Source organism: Stenella coeruleoalba (genome assembly GCF_951394435.1).
Source record: "Stenella coeruleoalba genome assembly, chromosome: 2".
NCBI classification, from domain to species: Eukaryota; Metazoa; Chordata; class Mammalia; order Artiodactyla; family Delphinidae; genus Stenella; species Stenella coeruleoalba.
Genome location: NC_137147.1, coordinates 5,134,502 through 5,158,268, shown reverse-complemented (window position 1 = coordinate 5,158,268; position 23,767 = coordinate 5,134,502). Strand labels below are relative to the sequence as shown.

The 23,767-nt window shown below is 46.7% G+C and overlaps 2 protein-coding genes across 9 annotated transcripts in view; one reads left to right on the top strand and one right to left on the bottom strand.

Moving 5' to 3' along the window:
* The window catches only part of SETD3 (SET domain containing 3, actin N3(tau)-histidine methyltransferase), a 70,203-nt gene extending 66,175 nt beyond the window's left edge, over positions 1-4,028 (bottom strand). Inside the window, exon 1 of one of the 2 annotated variants that reach the window (XM_079912845.1) lies at positions 3,871-4,028. The gene's annotated coding sequence lies outside the window, so the exon portion shown is untranslated. The remainder of the gene's footprint in view (positions 1-3,870) is intronic. The other variant, XM_079912844.1, reaches the window with a different exon arrangement.
* Positions 3,180-23,749, top strand: CCNK (cyclin K). 7 transcript variants are annotated; one of them, XM_079912838.1, is made up of 12 exons: positions 3,180-3,587; positions 4,469-4,597; positions 8,750-8,998; positions 9,476-9,557; positions 11,065-11,196; positions 15,008-15,113; positions 15,616-15,673; positions 16,637-16,806; positions 17,157-17,428; positions 18,133-18,166; positions 20,984-21,055; positions 22,350-23,749. In XM_079912838.1, exons 3-12 carry the CDS (start codon positions 8,802-8,804, stop codon positions 22,973-22,975), a joined length of 1,749 nt encoding a protein of 582 aa, XP_079768964.1. In that variant the 5' UTR covers positions 3,180-3,587; positions 4,469-4,597; positions 8,750-8,801; the 3' UTR covers positions 22,976-23,749. The 7 variants fall into 7 exon arrangements, with proteins under 7 accessions (XP_079768964.1, XP_079768966.1, XP_079768965.1 ...); XM_079912840.1 differs by lacking the exon at positions 3,180-3,587 and adding an exon at positions 8,112-8,266 and having other exon boundaries at positions 4,012-4,597; XM_079912839.1 differs by lacking the exon at positions 3,180-3,587 and adding an exon at positions 4,014-4,309 and having other exon boundaries at positions 4,495-4,597.
* The last annotated feature ends 18 nt before the right edge of the window (positions 23,750-23,767 follow it).

The window sequence follows — 23,767 nt, the reverse complement described above, 5'->3', positions numbered from 1 at the left end:
CAAATACAAAGGAGTGGCCTCAGCTTAAATTTGGGACATGAACAAAACTTCCAAATTTTATGATAAAGGCAACTTTCATGAGTATTTTTCAACACTAACCCTTACTTTCTCTTAACTGTGCTTAACAGAAAACTATTGATACTGAAGAGTCAGGCCTATTTTCTGAGATTGAAACCTTAAAGGTTTGGTCATAGAATTTTTAGGCCTTGTTATGTTCTAATGAACTGTATCGTAAACAAAGGGGAAAGTGAAATTCAGGATGGTAGATAGGTAATAAGGCTAAAATACTGCATACTTATTAAGAGTTCTATGTAGACACCTGCTTATCTAATTCTCTAGACAATTTTTTAGTCCTTCTAAAAAATAGTGAAAGCACTTTTTCCTGCCCTGTCCCTCTGCCCCCCGTCCCTCTGTACCCGCATTATACAGCCTACACATGTAAGAAGTTAAAATTTTACTCTGGCTTGGTAATCAGTATCACTCAGCTCCCTTTCAAAATCTTAACTTCAGAGCTGGACTTGTCTTCCATTGCCAGTCAAGAGTGTTTGGACTTATCTTGATTATTAATTAACTTCTACTTGGAAAGGACTTGAATAAGAAAAAAATGTTCAAAGTCTTAACTTTGGTATTTGAATTTTATAATCATTTGGAATCATTTTTCTTCCATTCAAATATATTTCAGTTGAAAATTGTCAATAGCTGTGTTTGTACCTCTGGTTTTACGATCTGTTTACTTCTAAACCTAGAAGAAACTCCCAAATGGAAATGGAGTCTACACAGCTAATCTCTGGCTTGAGTTACTGAATGAATTTAACAACAAAAAGGATTCTATTCTGTTAATCAACTTTTTCCCCATAAGACTATTAAAATGACTTGAAAAAAAAAAAACAAGTCTCAACTCCTTTGTAATAAAATATGTGTATTAATATTTTGTTAGAAATTTATTTTTACTTTGAGAATAAATATTATGTAAATTATATATGCAGATCAAACTATTTAACAATCTCCAATTTTATGAGTAGGAAAATGAGATGACATAAGGAAATCCAACGTACAGAAGTCAATTTTGTCAAGTAAGGTACACTTGTATATGCAACAAAAGTGAAAACCAGAAAAATTTAAAAGCCAAGGAATCCTTAATCTGACCCCCTTAATATGACTCAGAATGAACTGATATCCAAGATAAACACTTCTTCAACTGTAGCAAGAAAAAAAGGATGCACAGCAAATCAAAATATTCTTTCTGATAAATTAATGGGCCCAAATATAATTCTTGTTCATTGAGAAAACAAATTAACTGGCCACAAGCAAATTCCAAAGTACCATAAGAATAAAGATATATTCACTCTTCACTACTCTGTTAAAAGTGTTTAATGCCATAGTAATAAATGACTCCATTTCCTTTGTGCGGGAACAAAATCTAGGTCCCACTCCCAGGACTGAGGTACACGAAGAGAAAACACACTTGAAACTCTTCCTCCCTACTCCTCACAGAAGCCAGAGAAGACAAACCAGTTTCTAAAGATAAAAAAAACCTCCCAGTGATAGATATTCATCAAACTACACCAAAAAAGATACAGTATTATTAGTTACATTTCTAAAAGCTACTGCAGATTAGTGATAAGAAAAAAGGAGACTATGTAATTCAAACATTTTGAGAGATTTGGAAAGCTTCAAACTAAACTGACATCTAGTAAAAAGAAAGAGAAACCCTGAGCCAGGAGGTAAGGTTTTCATTCATATTTTTACTAAAATTCCACGCGCCACAGAGTAGGTACCTGGTTCCCATTGAATTCAATGATTATCTGCTAAATATTTACTGCGAGCAGACTCCAGCGTACTGTAGATACTCTCCTCCAGCTGTCATCTCCTTTGCCATTCTCTTCTGGATCATGAGAGCGGCAAGTTTTAAGGAAACGGTTGTGACCAATTATCAGAGCTCTCAGAACAAAACAGTTTTCCAGGGGTTGAACTTTAGAATGGAAAACTATTTCAGTACAACCTTCACAGCTCTCTCAGTTTCCAGTGGCTTCTAAAGCAAAGGTTTAATCGTCACTGAAAACGGGGCCTAAGTGTTCAGCAAGTGTTACTTTCTTCCTGACAATCTTATTGCACTCCTATCAACAGAACTGAACAGAAACTTTCATTTCTACAGCACACGTGACATAAATGTTTTAATCTGCGAGTCCAACACCATTCCTATCCCAGGGATCACTGGAGAAGAGATGAGAAGCAGCAACCATTTTACTCGTTCAGACTAGAGTTTCATTTCAGACATTAAGTTACAACTTTGAATATATATGAGAGGGCAGACAGGAACGGGTAGCAGAAGGAAAACACAGGCCGTTGGGGCCCAATAACAAGCTGTTCTGCGGCTCTCTGAGAACTTGGCTTTTCAAATTACTATCCTAGGCCCGAGAAAAACTCCTTCAAATGCTGGAACTTTTCCAAACTATCAATCACAGCAGCCCCAGCAACTAATGTGCTAAGATGAGACTGCATACATAGTAGACTCTGTATGGACACAATATATCATGGTTCAAGTAAGTCTTGCCAAATTTTAAGGGTACAGAGGAAAGCTGCGTTTATTTTGCTATATTCTTAAGTTAAATTCATTCACTTAAAATGGTAAGAAAAACCTTTCCAAAATTATTTCTGGTTCCTTCAGTTTTGAAATAGCAGTAGGGTCATTTTGGAGGAAAAAATCGGGGAGGAAGAGGTTATCATCTACACACGGCAAAATTCAAACTTCTCAGTGTCCAGTTCTGCCAGTTCTGCCAAACGCATACAGCTGTTGTAACCACACCACTATCAAGCTCTGTGCAGATCCATCACTAAAGGGTTAACTCTTCGGAGGCTCTTAAAAGCAAAATTCACCTGTCAACATACTTTAAAAAGGATTTTTTCTTTCCAAACATCACCTCCTTCATTTGGAAATGCAAAACGTCACCTCCTTCATTTAGGATCCCAAGTGATCCTACACCAGTCAACACACGGCAGGGGTAAGCCCCCCCCTCCCCCGCCGCAAGTGGCGCCCAACGCTAATCGGCTCCTCCCCCGCCCACCCCCCCCACCCCCGAGTAGACACTGGGGATAGAGGATACACAGTTGCATCGCCAGGCTGGAGCCACGAGGAGGAAGAGTTTGATGCCGGAATGACAAACTCCAAAGCACTGAATTCTTCTCCCTAGTAGGGCACGGAGCGTGGGGAAGATGGCCAGGGCGCGTGGGAAGAAACATGACCTATTTTCAACGACTGTTTTTATAACTGGAAATTGAGGGAGAGAAACAGGGGCTAGTCCCCGAGCACCCCCGAGGGCACCTGAGGTTTGGAGAGAGGAACATGAGAGCCACACCGTCCTCGCCTAAGCAGCCGAGTGACGACGGGAGGGAGGGAGGGAGAGAGGAAGGAAACGGGTGCGCGAGCCAGCCCCACGCAGAGCCGAGCCGACGAAAGCGAGAGGGACCGACCCCGGCCCCACCCGGTGGATGCCGAGGGGCCGGGCGCTTCCTGCACCTGCTGCCACCTCTGGGCGGGCAGAGCGGGGAACGGAGCTACGGCCGCCGGGAAGGGACGCTGGGCAGCGGTGAGCGCGCCCCCGCCCCAGGAAGGCCGGAGGGCAGAGACCGTGCGGCGCCCTCCGACCTCGCCGGGCCCCCGGCACCCAGCCTTGCCCGCCGGGCCGCAGGGCGCACCCCGACCCCTGCACCCTAGGCCCAGAGCGGCCGGCGGGGCGCGGGCCGGACCACGGCCGAGGGGCGCCGGCCGGGGTTGGGGGCAGCCTCGCAGCACTCTGGGCGGTGGGGGGGGTTGCGACGCGAGTCTGCCTCGCGGGCCACGCGCGCGGAGGGGCCGCCGCCGGCACTCACCTGCCCGCTTGCCCCTTCGCGCAGCGGCGGCGGCGCCACACTCCGCCGGGACCCACAGTCCACCTCAACCAAGCCCCAGGCGGTGGCGGCGGCGGCGGCTGCGGCCGGACAGGCGGGGGCGGGACCGCTGCCTGAGACGGCCCCGCCGCCGCGGCCCAACCCGGTTCCGCCCGCCCCAGGCCCCGCCCCCGAGCCGCCGCCGCCGCCGCCCATTGGCCCGCGGTTCAGTCGCATGGGCGCGGCACCGCCCCACCGCCCCCCGACCGTTCCGCTCGGGTTCCTGCCCAGCCATTGGGCCGGCGGGCTCCGGGGCCAGAGCGGCCTGCTCGGCCCCCGCCAGGTTCCGGGCCATAATTGGCTGGGCTGAGCCCATGCCCGGGCGTTAATTGGAAGACCGGCACCCCGAGCCCCGCCTCTCGCGCCCAAGTTCCGTTAGCAGGTTCGGTTGCTCCCGAATTCCCTCTCTCCGACGGGATGGGCCCTCTGGTGGGCTCCTCCTCCCTCACGCAGCGACCGCTGACCCGCGGGGAGGGGCCAGGAGAAGACTGGCGGCTCGTTCCACGTTTGAGAGCTCTACTTTCTTCTCATTGGTTGACAGGCGTCCCTCCGGTCGCTTATTTCTAGTCCCGGACGCAGCGCGATGACGTAGATTTCCCGACATTCCACGTCCAAGATGGCCGCAGTCAACAAGGAGAGACGTTGCTAAGGGGCTTGCCTGAGGCGAGGGGTGAGTGACCGACGGACCGCGGGCAGGGCCACTCAAGTCCCGCGTACCTGGAGGTCGGATTAGGGTATGGCCACCTGCCTCCATCCGCTGGCGGAGTCTCTCTTTCCGGCTTCCGCCTCCCTCCGCTACCCCCCGGGTGCAGATCGAAGTTAGCGGGCGACGGCGGGGCGGCGAGACGCGCTCCGGGAGAGGGTCTGAGGCGCAGGATCGGGTCAGGGAGGCCGGCGCGGACCGTAGAGCAGGTAGCGACGCTCCAAGTGAAGGGCGGTTAGGGTTCGGGGACTTTCTGGAAGGTGGGGAGAAAGGGCAGGGGTCTTAGGCGCGCACACACTCAGCGGTCCAACCGAAGACTACCCACGTCTTTCCGGTTATTTCGCAGTGTGTTGGTCCCAACCTTGGTAACGCCTGAGACTTTGGGTATCGTTCCACATCTGGGGTACTCTGACTTCGGAATCTGAAGACCCGTGTAACAAGGGTGGGACTAGGAATGAGGAAAAGGCACTTCCGCGGTTAGTTTCGTTTTTGCCGACACATCACGCTTACCGACCCTCTCCTGGGTTGTTTGGTTTGTGAGGAATTGTTCTTTAGAAGGTTGAGGCGTAAGGCAAGAGGATATCTAAAAGCTCTCAGACTATTCCCCGCACAAAGCATGGTCGGTAGCGCTCCCGAAATTTGGCTTGCCAGTCAAACGGAGCTTTCGCTAAATCTTCTGACGTTAGGAACGGCTTCTCACAGCATTTAGTTGAAGATGGCCTGTTTTATGTTTTTAAGGTAAACTTGATAATGCTTGTGTATCTCTTGTGTATCGTTAAAGATACCTAGCACACTGCCTTGCAATTCTGGCGCTGGTTAAGGTTTGTATGAATGATGTTGCTAGAATGAAAGCTCCACGAAGGAGCTTTATATCCTCAGCACCTAGAGCACTGCCTGACAGATAGTAAACTGTCTTCATTGCTGAATGAATGGATGGATGATGGTAATAGTTGCGGTATTGATAGACATTTGGTTAAGATTCTTAGTGTTCTTAGATGCCTGCTTGTTAAATAATCTTGACTATGAATGTAATAGTTATCCAGGATTGCTTTGTTTTTTCAGAGTGACTACCGTTGGTGTCTAATTTTAGTTTTGTTTTTTTTTACTTTTGTCTCCTTTTGATTATCTTTTGATGCTTTGTTGAGAAACATTAGTTGATTCTTGTATAAAGCATGTTAAACATTCCATTTTGAAAACGTAGCTTACACCAACAAGCAATAAAGAAACATTTTACTTGCTAATGAGATCGTTAACTCTTAAATGCCATTTCTAAAATTGAACGTCATAAAGAAAAACAATGGTCATAGTTTTGGCTTACAAAATAAATTGTTCGTTTCAGGAGATTATATTTGAAAGCAATGAGAGTTTGCTAAGTATCTAGAAGGAAAAATGTTTTGTTGTCTCTAAAACTAGGTCAAGACAAAATCAAGAAGGATTAAGTTCAAGGTAATTGAGGAGATTATAAAGAATATCTAATTGGATTACATCTAATTCTATTTTCAGGGTCAAATAAATGATATACCAAAATACATGCAGATAAGATTGTGAAATTATTGTTCATAGGTTTTGAGGAATCTTAAAAGTGCAGTTAATGATAGAAGACTGGAGTCTGATAAATGTGTCAGTTTTTGCAGAGAGCAATTGGGTGGCTTTGGATGCTAGAGCTTATTAGTAATCTGTTTTAGAGTCTTGTTGGGACAACAAGAAGAGAGCTTCTAAGTACTTGGGAAAAAGGGCTCATACCCTCAGACCAACAGAGCTTCAGTTTAAGAAAACCAGGTGACACAAATCATGTTTTCTTTTGTTATAAGTTTACTAGACTGGTGGTGGATGGGGGATTGCTAGACATGAGTCTATTTAGATTTCCTTAAGGCACTGAACATAATCCCTCTTCCTATCCTAATAGACACAAGAGAGAAGTATACTGGGTAAGGTCTAGTTAGATGGATATATGTCCGTTCAAATTACCAAACCCCAAATGCTGATTAATGGGTTGATGTCAACCTGAAGAGAGGTCTTTAGCGATAAGTTGCAGGGCTCTGGCCTTGCCCTTACTCTGGTTAGCACTTTTTTTTTTATTAACAACTTTAAATATATGAGGCATGCTTCTCAAATTAATAAATGCACTCAAAACCTGTAGTGATAGTTAGCCAGTATGTTAGATGGCATTCAGGATTCAAGAGTTCCTAAAGACTGAAATTATAGACCAAAACTAACAAGATGTAAATTTGCCAGGAATTATTAAATTTATCAAAACTCAGTTGTGGGGCTTCCCTGGTGGCACAGTGGTTGAGAGTCCGCCTGCCGATGTAGGGGACATGGGTTCGTGACCCAGTCCGGGAAGATCCCACATGCCGCAGAGCGGCTGGGCCCGTGAGCCATGGCCGCTGAGCTTGCGCGTCCAGAGCCTGTGCTCCGCAAGGGGAGAGGCCACAACAGTGAGAGGCCCGCGTACCACAAAAAAAAAGAAAAAAAGAATAGATATTTCTACTTAGTATTTCCCCGCTCTTCTTACTTAGATACTAACATAGCTATGTATGCTTTCCTGCACCTTGCTGATCCTGGAAATTTCTTTATACAAGTACTTACAGATCTTTCTCAGTCTTTTTTAATAGCTACATGGTACGCATTTGTGTTAATGTACCATATTATTCAACCAGTGCCCAATGGACTTTCACGTTGTTTACAGTTTTTGCTGTTATAAACAATACTTTGAATGATCTTGTGCACTTGTTGTTTCATAATTGTGATCTTATTGTCAGAGTAAATACTTAGAAGTGGAATTGCTAAATCCAGGAGCAAATGTGTATGTAATTTTGTTAGATATTGCCAAATTCCGAATCTCTGTGAGAGTGGTTCCGCTTTGTACTCCCACCAGCGACGTAAGAGATTACCTGCTTCTCCCTGGCCTTGCCAACAGAGTGTATTGTCAAACTTTTGGACTTTTTGCTAATCTGATAGGTGAGAAAATATATCTAGTATGACATCTAACTCCCAGCTCTTCATACTCTTACTGAGCATCTGATTGGGAACTCTTCATACATACTGAGGCTTTAGTTAACCGGTCTCCCCCAGCCCCCACCCGTTGCCCAGTTCAGTCACACAGAGTGTAAATTAGTTCAAGAAGATTACTTTTCTCCAGGTAGTACTTAATTCTTCCTGTTGGAGGGAACATTTCTCTTTAGAGCTCCCAGGTGCAAGGAGGAGAGCGGTCAGCCCTCCATGTCACCTTTCCCACCAGAAATGAGGCAGCACACAGGAGAAGTTAGGCTTCCAGATTAACTGATGGCCCTGGCCCAGAGCCTGGCTGCCGAACTGCTATTTTCTTGCTGAACCAGACCAACCTGGTTCTAGCTACCTATTTTAGAACCCTTTTGCTGCCCTGTATGAAAATGTCTATTCTCTGATCCAGTTTACAAACAATTTCCATATTATAATGGCCTCTAGGTGAGAGTCCTTATTTTTTGTTTTCTTTTCTCAGCATACAGCTTTTAGAGAATCTCTTCATTCTGAATGAAAGAGAAGAGGATGAGAAAGCAAGAAAAATTTAAAGGAACTCCTTCTTTCCCTTGTGGACTACCTCCCTCCATCCTTTCTCCCCAGATCACTACACCCACACCCGATCTACATTGCTCAGTTCAGTGGGTTGTGCAGATATGAATTCATCCAGTCTGGTGGCTTTTCTAAGTGAAAGTACCTAAATGAAATCAAGTAAACTAAAAAAGGGAAAATTTTGACTGGATGCTGGATGGAAGAAATGGATAATTTTGGAGGATAAATCTTTTGAGGGGGTTAGGACCAACCTGGGTTTTACTGAAGAACAGAATCTAGACCAGCATAAGGGAGGTGGGCCTAGTGAAAAAAGGCAGAAGGAAATGAGACAGAAAAGCTCCTCCTTTTAAGCAATGAAATTTGGGATTTATCGTACTGTGAGTCACTTAAGTATTAAATTTGTGTTTGGAGGTACACCTGGGCTTCTAACTACCAATCAGTAGTGCTTCTTCTATTGAAAAATTTTTATCAAGTACAAATCTGTGATCGTAGACTGTTTATAATGATTGGGATTATTTAACGTGAGGTATCCCTTTCCAACATTACTGCTTCTTCTCTTTCTTTTAGGATTCTAACATTTTCAGAAAGTCTGTTGGAAAGAACAAGTCTACTTCAATAAATGAAGGAGAATAAGGAAAATTCAAGCCCTTCAGTAACCTCAGCAAACCTGGACCACACAAAACCATGTTGGTACTGGGATAAAAAAGACTTGGCTCATACACCCTCTCAACTAGAAGGACTCGATCCGGCCACTGAGGCCCGCTACCGCCGAGAAGGGGCTCGGTTCATCTTTGATGTGGGCACACGTTTGGGACTGTATCCTGATTCTGGGACCTGTGATAGACAGACTCCCCACCAGCACCACAAATTAAATTAAATGCTATAGACAAAAGACCAAGTAGCATCCCTGACTAAAGCAGCTCTTAATTAGCTTTCTTATTTAAATGTTGCTTCAGATTTGCTTGGCTCTTCAGGGATTTTCTATTTCCTTTTTATCATTTAAATGTGTAGAATTAGCCTTTGAGCAGGTGGCCACCAGGATGGAAAATAGCACCCAGTGACCTCAGTTGAAGTATTTCTAAAGGATAGTGAAGCCCTGCCTTACTAAAGCATAGACTTCAGCTTGTACCAGAATTCCGACACCCGGAGATTCCCATTCGCCTGCTTTGCCACTGATAGTGTTTGCTTTCCCACTGCTCTTGTTGTTATTGTTTGTCTTTATTGTTTTTTCCACATTTAACTAAGACGTAACCTGTAAAAATTCTTGGCCAAAACCCTTAACCAGAACAACAGACACTATGATACCCTGGCAACTGGAATAATTTATTTTCATCGCTTCTATATGTTTCATTCCTTCAAGCAATTCCCAAGATATGTAAGTGTTTGAATTTTATTATAATTTTCTATCACATGTTATTATTTCCACACAGTTTAGTGGACAGATTGTAGTCTCTCTTTCTATTTTATTTTCCAGAAAGTATTTATTTTTGTATGGTACATATTATATATAAACAAAAACAGCCTAAAATTTGTTTTTTCCCCAATTAACTGTATTAAAGTATTTTTAAGTTTTTTATTTAGTCCAATATGAACCATAATCATATTGTACTTAGTGTGAAAATTTGCTTCCTTGTTACTTTTCCCAAGATAAAATTGGCCTTACAGTTGAGAGCCAACAAAGGCCAAGACTGCATAAGTTCTTTATGCCATATCCGTTATTCTGCAGTTACTCCTTAAGACATGGACTGTCTTATGCTCTGTGGGAGAGTCTGCCTCAAGTAGCTTTCAGTCCAGGGTAGATGGTATGACAGGTACAAAACACACTGTAGAGAGTGAGGCCATAGGAGAGGTACAGAAGGAAGGCTGTAGCATTCAAGGGAGAGATTAACTACATCATAGAGGGATCGAGGAAAATGCTGGGGAGGAGGTGCCAGCACTGGGTTAAGCCTTGGCTGTAAGTAGGACTTACCCGTGCTGAGATGGGACAGAGCAGCAGTCCTACAGAAAGCAGCGTGAGCCAAGGCCTGGCGGAGGCCTGCGCGGCAGCCAGGAGGCCTGTCGGCGGGAAGGGCATGCTGGGACCCTGGGTGCTAAGGTAGACTGAACCAGACCATAGTGGGCCTTGAATGCCAGACTAGGGAACTGTGGCTTCAGTAGGTAAACTGAAGTGATGGAAGGGTTTCATGAAGAAGAAGAATTAGATGTAACAGGAAGTTAGTCTGCTGGGGGTCTTCCTTTTGCTAAGATTTTACTTAGTTTTGTACACATCTTCCTCATTAATTTGTGACGTTCTAGGGGAAGGAGACCGTGTCAGGATCCGCTTTGTACCCCGGCACAGGATCTCACTGATGTCTAACGTGGTCAGGATTCTGTGAAGGGAGGGGCATGTAGGAGAGACTGGAGCGAGCGGGCAAAGAAAAGCTGAAGGTAGAGCGGTGAGAAGATCTCAGTGGAGTAGGAACTGGACCAGGAGCCAGGCAGCGTGAGGAAGGAAAAAGAAAGCGTGGGCAGTGGTGCAGAGGCGAATTCCAGAGGACATGCATTTGGGTGCACCAGTCAGGGAGTCAGTGTCTTTAAGATTGCAATGTGAAAAGAAAATTTGTTTCTGTGACTTTTTTCCCTTTCTGGTGGCTACTTTGTTTACATGACATTTTGTTCAGAAAACTAAATTTAAAATAATTTATGAAGCCAAATGGCGGGGCGGGTGGAATCTTTGTATGTGACATTTCCTTCAAGATTTTAGAGTGTCCAGGTGTTTGCAAATGAGAAAGAAGCTGGCAGGAGAGTGAGGGAGCCCAGTTTGTTGTGAAGGCCCAAAATGCTTTTTCTGTTCTGTGTGAGCTTTGATAACAGGGTCTCAGGAGCTTTTGTCTCCCTTTTAGGTGACAGGAGCTTGTTGTCTCTTTCTGGCTGGGAAAGTAGAAGAAACACCAAAAAAATGTAAAGATATCATCAAAACAGCTCGGAGTTTATTAAATGATGTACAATTTGGCCAGTTTGGAGATGACCCAAAGGTAAGAGTCATAACTTCCTGCCTTCAGGCCTTGATTCCTCACAACAGCATTATGATAGAGTTCCCTGTGTTGACAACGGCCGTGGCCCTGTATCTGCCAGTCCCCTGTGTCCTTAAGAGGACTTATGCAGAAGGTATTCTTCCTTGCTTCTGTGAGAAAGGAGGGAAGATAACGTAGCCTACACTTAGGTAGCATCTGCTAATGTGCCATGCTGGGTTGTGAGCCCGTTAGGGGCAGTAGCACATAGAACATGTGTGAGCAAAGTCCTCTCATGGCCCTTAGCACTCCTAGGCCCAGAAGCAGTTTGGCTTCTTGGGTTCATCTCCAGCTGGCTTCTGGGAAGACAGAATGTACAGATGCTGGATGTACAAGTGTGTCTACGTGTGCTGTGTGTCTTTTGCTTCCCAAGAGTGGTGGAAGGTATTAACATTTGCAGACACCCAGGTTGATATACTATCCATCCTGTCCCTTCCCCACAACCCCTGCTAATGTCAGGAAATGGTGGTAAAATAATTGTATACATGATTTTATTATGTTCTAAAGAGACCACTTTCAGGTCGGTGGCAGCTTTCCTCCTCCCCTGTTCTTGTCAAGGTCCCCCCATTGTAACCCTTATAGCACTTGCGAATTAGCCTTCATAATGTTTGTCACAGCTCACAATTGGATAGATTTTAACCAGATAATCACACAAAGAACATTCCTCTTCTCAACTGTAGATCTGTGAGAGCTAAGACCCTGTCTGTTTTGCCTGATACCTAGTGCAGTGGCTAGATAGAGTAGGCATTCAACAGGTACTTGTTGAATAAATGACAAACTAAGGATGTGGGGAGAAACTCAGAATCACAGTTAAAGCAAAACTAAGCCAGACGATGCCGTTCAGCACGTCCACAGCCCTGTTTTTCCTAGTCAGCTGGTACTGCCTCCACGGTAGTCGGCCTCCCCCACCCAGCAGAATCTGTGTGTGTGTCTGCAACGTGTGTGCCTTCCAGGAGGTAACAGGCCCAGAATGCTTTTGCACATACTGTGGTCGTGATTTGTAAGTAATGTCAGTGGGGATAACTCTGTCCCTTGAACTTATTTTATAAATCCATTCACCTGTTTATAAAAATGTGAGCCCATGAGGAATTCATACTAACAGTGGTCAAAAATGTACTTTTATAAAAGTAACGTAGCATCAGATAATGTTTCCAGTGCCTGTGGGTTTTTGATTTTCACACAGCAGGGAGACAGTTGTAGGAATGTGTTGTGCTTTAGTCAGGTCTTGGTCACAGGGGCAGAGGGACCTTGTGGCTGATGAGCTGTAGTTACGCAGAAGGAGTCGCAAAGATCTGGAAGCACCGCAGGGCAAGGGCACGTGGCAGCAGCTGGCGTGTTCTGTCCAGGACGCCTTTGGAGGAGTCCCCTTCTGCTTTCAGCCTTTACCCACTGTACCAACACATCAGGAAACCGAGATCCCGGCCAGGCACAGTGAGGCAGAAGTTTTGCAGCTCCAGGGCCCAGAAGTCAGGAAGAGGGCAACAGCCATGCTAATGAGGCTTTTAAGCCAGGCCAGCCTGACTCAGGTGGGCAGAGGGGCTTTGCAGCCTGCCCTCCCCTCTCTCATGTGCAGTCTCCCCAGGCATGACTGGGTGTCGGGGCCAAAGGAAGGAACCCAGGATCTGGGAGCGGTGAGGACATTGCGGAAGACATTTTCCTCGCCGGAGAGGAGAAGAGGGAAGTTTGGGGAGAGGTGGCAATGTAAACAATTAGAAAAAATACGGTCCTGAATCATGTGCAACTTTTTTGTCTTACTTAGCTTTGCCGTAACTCTGTGGTTTCTCCCTGTTACATTAATTTCTCGTGTGTTCAACAAATATTTGTTCCAGGCTCTGCATTAGGCACTAGACATGAACAGGTGGCAAAGCAGGCCTGGCTTTTGCTCTCATGGATTTTACAGTCGAGTGGTGGGACAGATTTTAATCGAATATTCAGATAGCCAGCTACCTGATTATGAGTTGTGATAAATGCTATAAAAGTTACTGAAAGGTGCGGTGAGGGCATTCGATCTGGGAACCTAGACAGGTGCTCCAGACAGGAAGTGTGGGGCTGAGGGAAAGTTCCCTGAGGAATCATGTTGGCACACAGACCTATAATTATTCCATTAATTGAGTATTTGAAACACAAAGGGAGGCCAGGCCTTGGGCTGTCTCGTAATACTATATGGGCTACAGTCTGGACACTTGGTAAAAGATTGTTTCTGAATTTAAGGGATATGTTGAAACTTCTGGAAAACAGGTGGTAACAAAAGTGGGGTGGGGGGACAGTGATAGTGGGATTTTTTTTGATACTGTGTGAAAACCTTAAGATTTTAAGACGCTTTCCTGAGAGAACACTTGAGAAACAAGGGTGGAAAGACATTCACCTTGCCCTGCCATTTGGAATAACACTCATGGTAGAATCATCTCTACATTCTGTGAAGTGTGGTGCCATACTTTAACCTGAAAGCCAGTTATCTACGTGGCTTCTCTTCCCAGAGTTAACGGGTTTATGCAGCTGTTAATGATGAGATTGTCAGTCTCTCCAAGGCCCTTTCTTCTTCGACTCAAACAAGTGATTGTAATTGTTCTTGCCACACAGAGCATCTTAATTGTATTTTACAATCAAGTAAAATTATAAGTGCTCGGACAGTCAGGCTCTACAGAGGTTGAATTCAAGAAGTTGTTTATGGACATTAGAAAGCATAATAAAAGAAGAGATTCCATTTACAGTAGCAGCAGTAAAATAATATATCCAGGAATAAACCTTATAATAAATTTGTGGAAACCATGTTGGGGAGGGGAGGCTTTAAAACTACTGAAGGACTGAAAAGAAGATTTTCATAAATAAATTTTTGATAGGAAGATTCAGTGTAGTTTAAAATGCCCATTTCCCTAAATTATTCTGTAAATTCAGTGAGTTCCCAATCAGAACATCAGTAGCTTTCATTTTTCCTAGAATGATACTAAATAAAATGATATTAAAATGCAGGTGGGGGGGGGGAACATGGCTAAAACAAGAAAGGTTTTTAAAAGAGGAATAATCATTGAACTGTCCCTTCCAAATGTTAAATCTCTGATCCTGGTACAGAAGTAGACAAACAGAGCAGTGAACAGAAAAGATTGTGTGTGTATGCGCACGTGTGTGTGTGTGTATAGACAGTTCAGGATGTGGCTTAATAGAAGAGAAAATGATAATTTACTTAGTAAATGACATTGGGATACCTTGTTTCAGGTAGATGAATGATTAAAACACAAAAATGATGTTCCCCCATTCTCTCTCTCTTTCTCTCTCTCTCTCTCTCTCTCTCTCTCTCTCTCTGTGTCTCTCTCTCTCACACACAGACACACACACACAAAATTCACTGTCCAGGTTTGCATGAAGCTGCCACTGTCATAATCTTTCTTGCTTAAAATTTTCAATGTAAATGCCTGGAAGATTGCATTTTTTTAATGGAGGTCTGGAAGGAAACTAAAGTATCTGTAAAGTAAAGGTCTATTTTGTAAAGGGGGCTCATCTGTATGGAAAATAATAACATTTCTAAGAATGTTTACTTTGTTTCAAGTAGGTTTTAAAAATTAACTGATTGTTTTGTCTTCCTACTTTTAGTTCTTTTCAGAATTTATCATTGTCTGTGAGCATGTTAAAGGCCTGAGTGGGAGAGAGGAGAAAAGGAATGAAAAATACTTGCTAAAATATAACTTGAAGAGAGAATAAAAGGAAAGCTCACTTTTTTAATGCTGTTTCTGACGTGTGATTGAAATTACTGTCTCAACATTTGTTATTTCATTTTTAGGAAGAAGTAATGGTTCTGGAGAGAATCTTACTACAGACCATAAAGTTTGATTTACAGGTGGAACATCCGTACCAATTCCTACTCAAGTATGCGAAACAGCTCAAAGGTAAGAAAAAAAAGTTAAGAGAACTTTTTCATTCTGAAATCAGATCTTTATAATAATTTGATGATACTCAGATTACGCTTCTCAAAAGAGGACAGCAGAAAGTTCAGTGTGTGAAGTACCTAGGCCACAGCTTGCCAGACAATTCAGTATTATAGCTGTTAACGCTGTTTCCTTTTCTGTATAAACAGATTCTGTCATCCAGTTGCCAAGTGATATGAGGCAGGAAAATGAGTAAGGATTTTTTAAATAGCCTAATAAAATCAGGCTTGGAGCCAGGTTTCCCATAAATGGTGGTTCAGTGTAGGTCATGCAGAAAGAGAACAGAGGTGGGACTTGGGCCTGCTCATTTGTCCTTGTTTCCCAGGCCGAAGCTCTTTGCTGTGTATTGGGGGTGGTGCTAAGCACACAGTAGGCTTTAAATAAGTACTTGTTGCTTCTCATTCATTCTTCTTTTTTTTTTTTTCTTTCTATTACTAATTTGCCTTTTCTTCCCCGTTTCTAGGTGATAAAAACAAAATTCAAAAGTTGGTTCAAATGGCTTGGACATTCGTAAACGACAGGTACATGGGTTCAAATGTTGGTTTAATTTTGGTGTTTTAAAATAGGTAGGGACTTTACGTGTCATCTAATCCAAACCCCTTATTTTGTAGTCAGGAAACTGACTTGCCCCAGCTTAAGGAGCCAGTTAACGGCAGACTTGGAGTTAAAGTCCAGGTCACCTGCTTCCCGGCAGAGGGGATACCCTGCCACATCACTGTGGTATAGGATGCTGAAATCTTATCACCGGTTTGAAACATAAGTCCTAAACAATACACCAGAGAATTTTGACAAGTATATACTTAAATCCATTTCATTTTGCAAAATTGCAAACTATATATTTGCAACTTTATACTTCCTTGTAGTGGTTTTAGAGCCTTGATGTTCTTGGAGCTGAGAGATCTAAGGAAGTGCTGGATAGGGAACAGAATGCCCGCAAGTTGCCATCATGTAAGGAGATGGTTCAGTGCTAGGGTTCCAGCCGTTTGAAGAACTTAAGCATTTTCATTTGTATTTCATGACATAGCAATTTTTTTTTTTTTTTGCGGTACGCGGGCCTCTCACTGTTGTGACCTCTCCCGTTGCGGAGCACAGGCTCCGGACGCACAGGCCCAGCGGCCATGGCTCACGGGCCCAGCCGCTCCGCGGCATGTGGGATCTTCCTGGACCGGGGCACAAACCCGCGTCCCCTGCATTGGCAGGCGGACTCTCAACCACTGCGCCACCAGGGAAGCCCAACATAGCAACTTTTGAATGTGCTGGAATTCTGATTTTTTAAGGAACAAATTAGTAGCTATAGTTAAAGTAACTTATCTCGGTACATTTAGAAGACTAAAAACTTGCTTCTTTATAATACTTTATTTGATCATGTATAGGGGAAAGTAAGCAAACTGACATTTAGATATGGCATCTAATCTCCATGCATTGGGTTAATCATAAACGTTTGCTCATCCAAGTCAAGTCACCTCTTTTTCTTGTTGAACTAGTCTCTGCACGACCTTGTCACTACAGTGGGAACCAGAGATCATAGCAGTGGCAGTGATGTATCTTGCGGGACGTTTGTGCAAATTTGAAATACAGGAATGGACCTCCAAACCCATGTACCGGAGATGGTGGGAGCAGTTTGTGCAAGACGTCCCTGTGGATGTTTTGGAAGGTACGGGGCGTGCTGAGCTTTCTGCAGGGTGTTCCACATTAAATCATTCTTCCCTGTGAGGAAGAATGAGTCCCGAGAATGGATTCTCCCAAACAAGTCCATGCAAACTATTCTTTAATTAAATTCTCTAATGTAATGTTCATTCTATCCAAACACATAGTTTTGGTGAACTAAAAATGCACACCAGTGCTGTGCACACCAGGGATTGGTGAATTACAAATATGACAGCCACATATTGGCCCTTGTAGGGGAATCGCACCTGCAAGGGAAATGGGAGTATGTTTTTTTCTAGGTAGAATTTTATTTAAAGTATCAATTTGTGGCAAATGTAATTGTTTCCTATCATTTAGACATCTGCCACCAAATCCTGGATCTTTACTCACAAGGGAAACAACAGATGCCTCATCACACGCCCCATCAGCTGCAGCAGCCCCCACCTCTCCAGCCCACACCGCAAGCACCACAAGTGCCACAGTCACAGCCGGCTCAAGGCTCCGAGCTGCCCCAGCCCCCGCAGAAGGACTCGCAGCAGCCAGCCCAGCCGCAGCCACCACCACCGGCCCAGCAGCCCAAGAAACCGTCCCCGCAGCCTAGTCCCCCCCGGCAGGCGAAGCGCGCCGTGGTGAGTGCGCCAGGTTGGCACTGGGTGCGTCCGCTTCCTGTGGCGACACCCCACCTGTGTGTGTTCCCCTTTCTGAGGCAGCACACGGAACGCCAAAAGCAGGGAGTGACACGATCCACCTCCCCGTCTGCCTGTATGGCCACAGGCAGCCTGACAGCTGGCGTGGTCAGAGGAGAGGTACCTTTTGGAGCCAGGACGGCTCTGTCCTCCTCCAGCTGCTGCTGCCTGTGTCAGGGCCCCAAAACGTGCCCGGGTGTAGTTTCCACATCTGCACACTGACTGCCGGAATAGGTGTCTCCCATGTCTTTAAACTTGTAAAAGTTTCTCCCCATGGTAGCAGCCGCGCCAGTGGAGGAAGCCGTACGTTGTGACACAGACCCCAAGGAAGCCCCACGGGATAGGGGCGGTCAGCAAGCACCCTCACCACGGTTAAGACAGCTCGATGGAGGGCATGAAACTTAGTGCTCAGAACTCACTAGTCAGAAAAGTTAGTAATTCTGCCTGCTGTCTGATTTGAAAGGGGAAGAGGAAGGAGGCAGAAATGATCTGTTAGGTGCCATGGTTTGCGCTGCAAGTTCAAGCCAAAATTAATTTTTGTCTGAGTCCACGTTCTGGCTATGATTCTGTTCAGTGCCTGAATAATCAGTTTTTCCTCACTGCATCTAGGGCCTTGGTTAACAGTTGTGTATTTTCTTTTGTAACAGGTTGTTTCTCCCAAAGAAGAGAGCAAAGCATCAGGTAATTTTATGTTCTTGTGTTTCGTTTTTTAGTTTTATATGTTGTTTATCAAGACTTTAAATTCTTAGTCAAAAGTTGTTTCCTTTCAGATTTAGATTGGCCTTAAAATTTAACGTTAGAGCCCATCAAAAACTTTACGCTAGCTGCGTTGTCTTCTCTGTGTATTCCCTGACTGTATATTTTTGGATTGTACTTTAACAGTATCAATACAGAAAAAAAAAAATTAGTGGCAATAAAAATGTGCTTGGTAACATAAGTCATCCCTCGGTATCCACGGGGAATTGGCTCCAGGACCCGCCTTGGATGCCAGAACTCGCAGATGCTTGGGTTTCGTAGTCCACCCTCCCTGTCCACGGATGCGAAGGGCCAACTGTATATCAAAATATAATTAGGAAAGTAGGCGAACTGCTGCAGCAACATTTATTTTTGGAGGTTAGTTAAGCCCACCACAGTCGACAGAGTGAAGGGCCCCGGGCACCCCCAGACTGAGCACCAAGCAGCAGAGCGATGGGTAGAAAGGATCGGAGCCGCAGTAGGCGTGCTGCCCTGCTGCTTACGGGGGCAGGCTTCTTTTAAACACGTTTTTTCCCCCATATTTGTGGAGCCCAGAGTTGATTAACTTGTTTCTGTATTGGAAACTAACAAAGTGTGAGCAAAACCTGAAAGATCACAGAGGAGAAAACCAGAAGTGTTTTGTCTCCGGGTCAGGCTGTAGTACTGAACCCTGTGCTGGCACAGACCATGTTCACTCATTTCTGTTTCTCTGTCACTTAGTTCCAGGGTAGGAACCCAGTGAATTATTTATTGAACTATTGTGAGATCTTCAAGTTACAGTAAAGCTCCTTTTTCTCAGGATCTTTGTGGGGATGATGAGTTCATTACAGGGGAGTTTTTTTAGCTCCAGATGGGCAAACAGTAAGTGCGAGACACAGAAGAGGGGGCTGCACTCCGTGCCGCATGGATGTTGGGTCAGCTGAGCTGGCGCTGTGTCTTCAAGAGGCAGAAAGGAGCCCGGGTGGCCTTGGAGGGGGACTTGCCTTGAGCAACAAGGGCTGACAGGGTGGAGCCTTCAGGCAGAGGAGCACAGTGAACAGTGGGGTGGAGAATTTGGGAGATAACAGGGAGGGGAGTCTTACTGGACTGTGAAGGGTTAAACAGGAGTAGCTTTTGCTAGGACTGAAAATGTGCTAGAAGCAGGTGGTAGCGCCCACCTGGTGGAGGGTGGGTTCTGCATAGGCAGGGGAGCCAGTGGAGGCGTTTGAGCAGGAGAATGGCACGGTCTGAGTTCACTGTAGCGAGAGTTCCCCTGGCAGCAGTAATGGCAAGAGGGTGGGGAATGGGGAGGAGCCTGCGAGCCCCAGAGTGAGACGTGGTGTCGGGGGTGCCTTGGGGCCTGGAAGCAGGACCCCACTGTGCTCTGGGTTGCAGAGGGCTGGTGAGCGCTTGACATGTGACCTACTCCAAAAACACCACGTGCCCTCAGTGCAGAAGACACATGGATCTCTAAGAGTTAGAGAAAAGAACATTAAAAATCTCATTAATAAAATTCTACATTGATTCCACATTAAGATGACAAAATTCTTGATAATACCAGGTTGAATCAAAGACCGTATTAAAATTAATTTCACCTCTTTGTACTTTTCAGCGTGGCTACTAGAAGATGTAAAATTGCCTGTGTGGCTCTCCTTATATTTCTGTCGGACAGCACTGACCTAGATGACCTCAGCTCAGCCGTCTGTGGGAGGGGCTGGAGGGGGGCGCCTGCGTGAGAGGGGTGGGCTGCTTGGTCTCGGGACAGGGCCCAGGAGCCTGGTCCATGGTTTGGGAGGAGAGATGGAAGGCAGAGGCATAGATCTGCAGCTCCTCTGCCTAGAGACGGGGGATTTGGTCTCTGAGGAAGAGAATAGAGAGAGGGATGTCCCTGGACCTTGAACCCAGCCTGTGTCTGGGACACAGGAAGCCAAGAACGTTGAGCAGTGCCAGAGCAGAAGCAGAGCAGAGCAGCGTACGAGCCAGAATAAAGTGAGTTTCAGGAAGAAAGAACCAAACCATACAAGCGAAAAGATGGCATTCTTCTCTGGTAGTGTGCGCGCACCCTGTACCGTCACAAACGGAAGGTGCTGGATGTGGCGTAGCCTGTCTTGGCGACTTAGGATTGTCAGTGAGGATGCTGGTTACATGCAGCCGCTCAACCCTAAAGGATGGGCTCTGTCCTCTGCCCCAAGCGGTCCCAACTACCTTGCTTTTCTGTCCATTCGCCAGCCTCCAGGTCTCTACCGACGCCAGTTCAGGTGTGCTGCTATAACTAGGAGTAAACATTTGTGAGAGAGAAAACAAACTTAAGTGTGCCTAGACAAGAGATAAAAGGTGCCGGCTTCTCCTGGGAGCACTTGGGGCCTTTCTCGGTGCTCTGTGTGTTAGTGAGGACCCTGACGGGTACCCCTTGGTAACTGAGATGCAGTCTGCTGCTCTCATGTCATTGGAGGGCTCGTCTTAAGTGGTCAGGAGGAAGTTGGGCAGAGGTGGAAAATGGGCTGGCGGACTGTAAGAAGCGAGAGGGTTTTTACTTTTGGAAGGAGGTGAGAGGCGTGGGGTGGCAGGAGCTGGAGGGGGGATGTATTTGTTTCATTTGTTTTGTTCTTTTAAAAGGATGGTTTAGCTGGTGCCTTCCTCAGCTTCCCTTCAAGCCTTGGTCATATCAGCCTTTTCCCCCAGAAAATTCCTTAACAGTGCATTTTTCTTTTTCTCCTCTCTCGCTCTCTCTGACATACTTACTCTATATGAAGAGTAGCTTTTTAATCTACTTTTTCTTTTCAGAACCACCACCACCTAAAATTCCTAAAATTGAGCCCCCTCACCCTCCATTGCCTCCAGCCCATCCACCTCCAGGTAAGTGTTGCCTGCAGGCAGCTGGGAGGGCCAGCTTTTCTCGCTGCCTTTTTGAAGGGCACACTTGGGAAATCCTGGGGAGGATTTATAGAAGAACTTCAGAAATTTAGAGAGACGTTAATGACCTAGGATTTTTCAAAAAATTGGTTTTTTTACAACCAGATAGCTTGAGGATGTGAATTCTAAGTATATCTGAATATTCTCTGACCTCTCGCATCCAGAAATGGTGGAGGATAAATGACTTTAGAATCAGTTTTAGGAAAACAAAGCCCTGCAACTTAGGAACATTGTCGAGATCTGGGCAGATCGCTGTCGACCTTAGACTCCAGGCTCTCGCGTCGGCTTCCCGTTGGCAGGGCGTCTCCTCAGTACCCTTTGGAGAGTAAGCAGTTGTTCATGGAGTCATGTGGAGAATAGAGTGAAAAGGCCTTCACAGGCACACAGTGAACTGGGACGCTTCCTCAGCGGCATTAAAAATAGAGGAGAAAGGTTGTAAAGAACTTTCATTCTTCAGCTGTGGCAACACTTTGGAAGGTGAAGTGTCCAACTAGAGAAGGCAGGAGTTAGGGTGTGTGTGCCAGAAGGTGGGAGATACTCCAGCGACTTCTGAGCTTCTGGGGGCTTCAGCTCTTCCAGTCAGCTGCTGGCCACCAGGGAGCCGGGGCGGGGAGCGGTGCCCCCGCCACACAGGGCACGGGCCAGAATGCCGCTCACGTGGGTCGTTGGGGTGTCAGAGGCCGTCCCGGCGTGTGTTTAACGCCACGTCACTCGTGTGACCACCTCTCAGGCGTCCTGCCAAATGCCAGTGCCGCCCGCAGACGGTGCTGCATCCTGGCCCTGGGCTCACAGCCTCTGGAGGCAAGACGGGCAGAAAGAAGGGGCCCCGCGCACGTTTGTACTAGAAAGAGGGCTGGGGGTCTGGGCGGAAGGGACTCCATGCGCCCCCGGGACTGCCCGTGCCTGGTGCGCTGGGGAGCGGGGAGGGAACACCCAGAGTGGCTGGAGGCGAGGTGCAGGGCCTGCGTGACAGCACATGAGCCGCTGGCTTCGGGACACGGGCGCAGGCTGTGCTGTCTGGCCACAAAGGTGACAGCTGCTTGCCGCTCCTCTGGAAGACGGCCCACGGTGCTGTGACAGGGCCAGGAACCCCCGGGGTGGCCGTGAGCTGTTGGGGTTGCGGGGGGGCTTCCCTGCCCCGAGGGAGTTGGTGGATCCCCCCCTACACGCGCAGCCCCCAGGGGCGCCCTGCCGGGAGCCGTTCCAGAGCTGGCAGTGGCCTGTCTCCCTTCTGCAGACCGGAAGCCACCCCTTGCAGCCGCCTTGGGCGAGGCTGAGCCGCCAGGCCCCGTGGAAGCCGGCGACCTCCCCAAAGTCCAGATCCCCCCTCCGGCCCACCCGGCCCCGGTGCACCAGCCTCCACCACTGCCGCACCGGCCCCCGCCCCCGCCGCCCTCCAGCTACATCACCGGCATGTCTACCAGCAGCTCCTACATGTCCGGAGAGGGCTACCAGAGCCTCCAGTCCATGATGAAGACCGAGGGCCCCTCCTACGGGGCTCTGCCCCCCGCCTACGGCCCGCCGGCTCACCTGCCCTATCACCCCCACGTCTACCCCCCAAACCCGCCCCCGCCGCCCGTGCCACCGCCGCCAGCCTCCTTCCCGCCACCCGCCATCCCTCCCCCCGCCCCTGGCTACCCGCCCCCCCCACCCACCTACAACCCCAATTTCCCGCCGCCACCCCCCCGCATGCCGCCCACCCACGCAGTGCCCCCTCACCCTCCTCCAGGCCTGGGCCTGCCACCGGCTAGCTACCCGCCTCCAGCTGTGCCCCCTGGAGGGCAGCCGCCTGTGCCCCCACCCATCCCGCCACCTGGCATGCCTCCAGTCGGGGGGCTGGGGCGGGCAGCCTGGATGAGGTAACCTGGCGCCCTTCTTTCTTCCTTTGTTTTTTAAAGAAAAGTTTTTCTAATTAACTTGAAAAGTAGTTTAAGTGGGTAAGCCGCAGGGTACCTTGTATAATGCTACACAGTTGTAGTATGGGAAGAAATGGACCGGACCCCAAGGTGAAATTGGGGTGGTCCTCCACATCTGGGGAGTGGGGACAGCAGCTCTCACTGGAGCCCAGGCAGAGCCGGTTGTGACCCGACTGTGCGTTTGGTCTCAACCAGCGTCGTCCGCGAGTCCTGCGCTGAGTTACTTTACACTAGTGAGAATGTTAACCAGCCATATTGGCTCAATAAATAGCTTCAGTAAGGAGTGAATTTCCTTCTAGAAATCAGTGCCTATTTTTCCTGGAAACTCCATTTTAAATAGTCCGGTTCCATCTGAAGTCAAGCTGTTGTCATTGCTGTCATTCCATGATGTTCTCTCCCATGACACGTGTAGGTCAATTGAACCATATTTTTGATTTAGAGATACTTACATCCTTTGCGTTTAAGTTATTTTGAAGGGGTTGACTTGCTGGATGGCTCTATTCTTTTTCCTCCAGGAAGAAGGGGAGAAATGTACTTGGAAGTAATGTATGTTTACATCAATTTGCAAATTCCTGTACATAGAGATATATTTTTTAAGTGTGAATGTAACAACATACTGTGAATTCCATCTTGGTTACAAATGAGACTCCTTCAGTCAGTTACCCAAATAAAATCAGTTCTGAAATGACGCCTTTGTTTGTTACGGGCACGAGGTGGGGCTCCAAGCCTTAGCAGCCCC

Bases quoted from the DNA above. Each gene is read 5' to 3' on its own strand.
- CCNK (XM_079912838.1), top strand. From the start codon at position 8,802: ATGAAGGAGAATAAGGAAAATTCAAGCCCTTCAGTAACCTCAGCAAAC. The intron at 15,674-16,636 runs GTACATGGGTTC...TTGTTGAACTAG, and splicing joins TGGACATTCGTAAACGACAG to TCTCTGCACGACCTTGTCAC. The intron at 16,807-17,156 runs GTACGGGGCGTG...CCTATCATTTAG, and splicing joins CCCTGTGGATGTTTTGGAAG to ACATCTGCCACCAAATCCTG.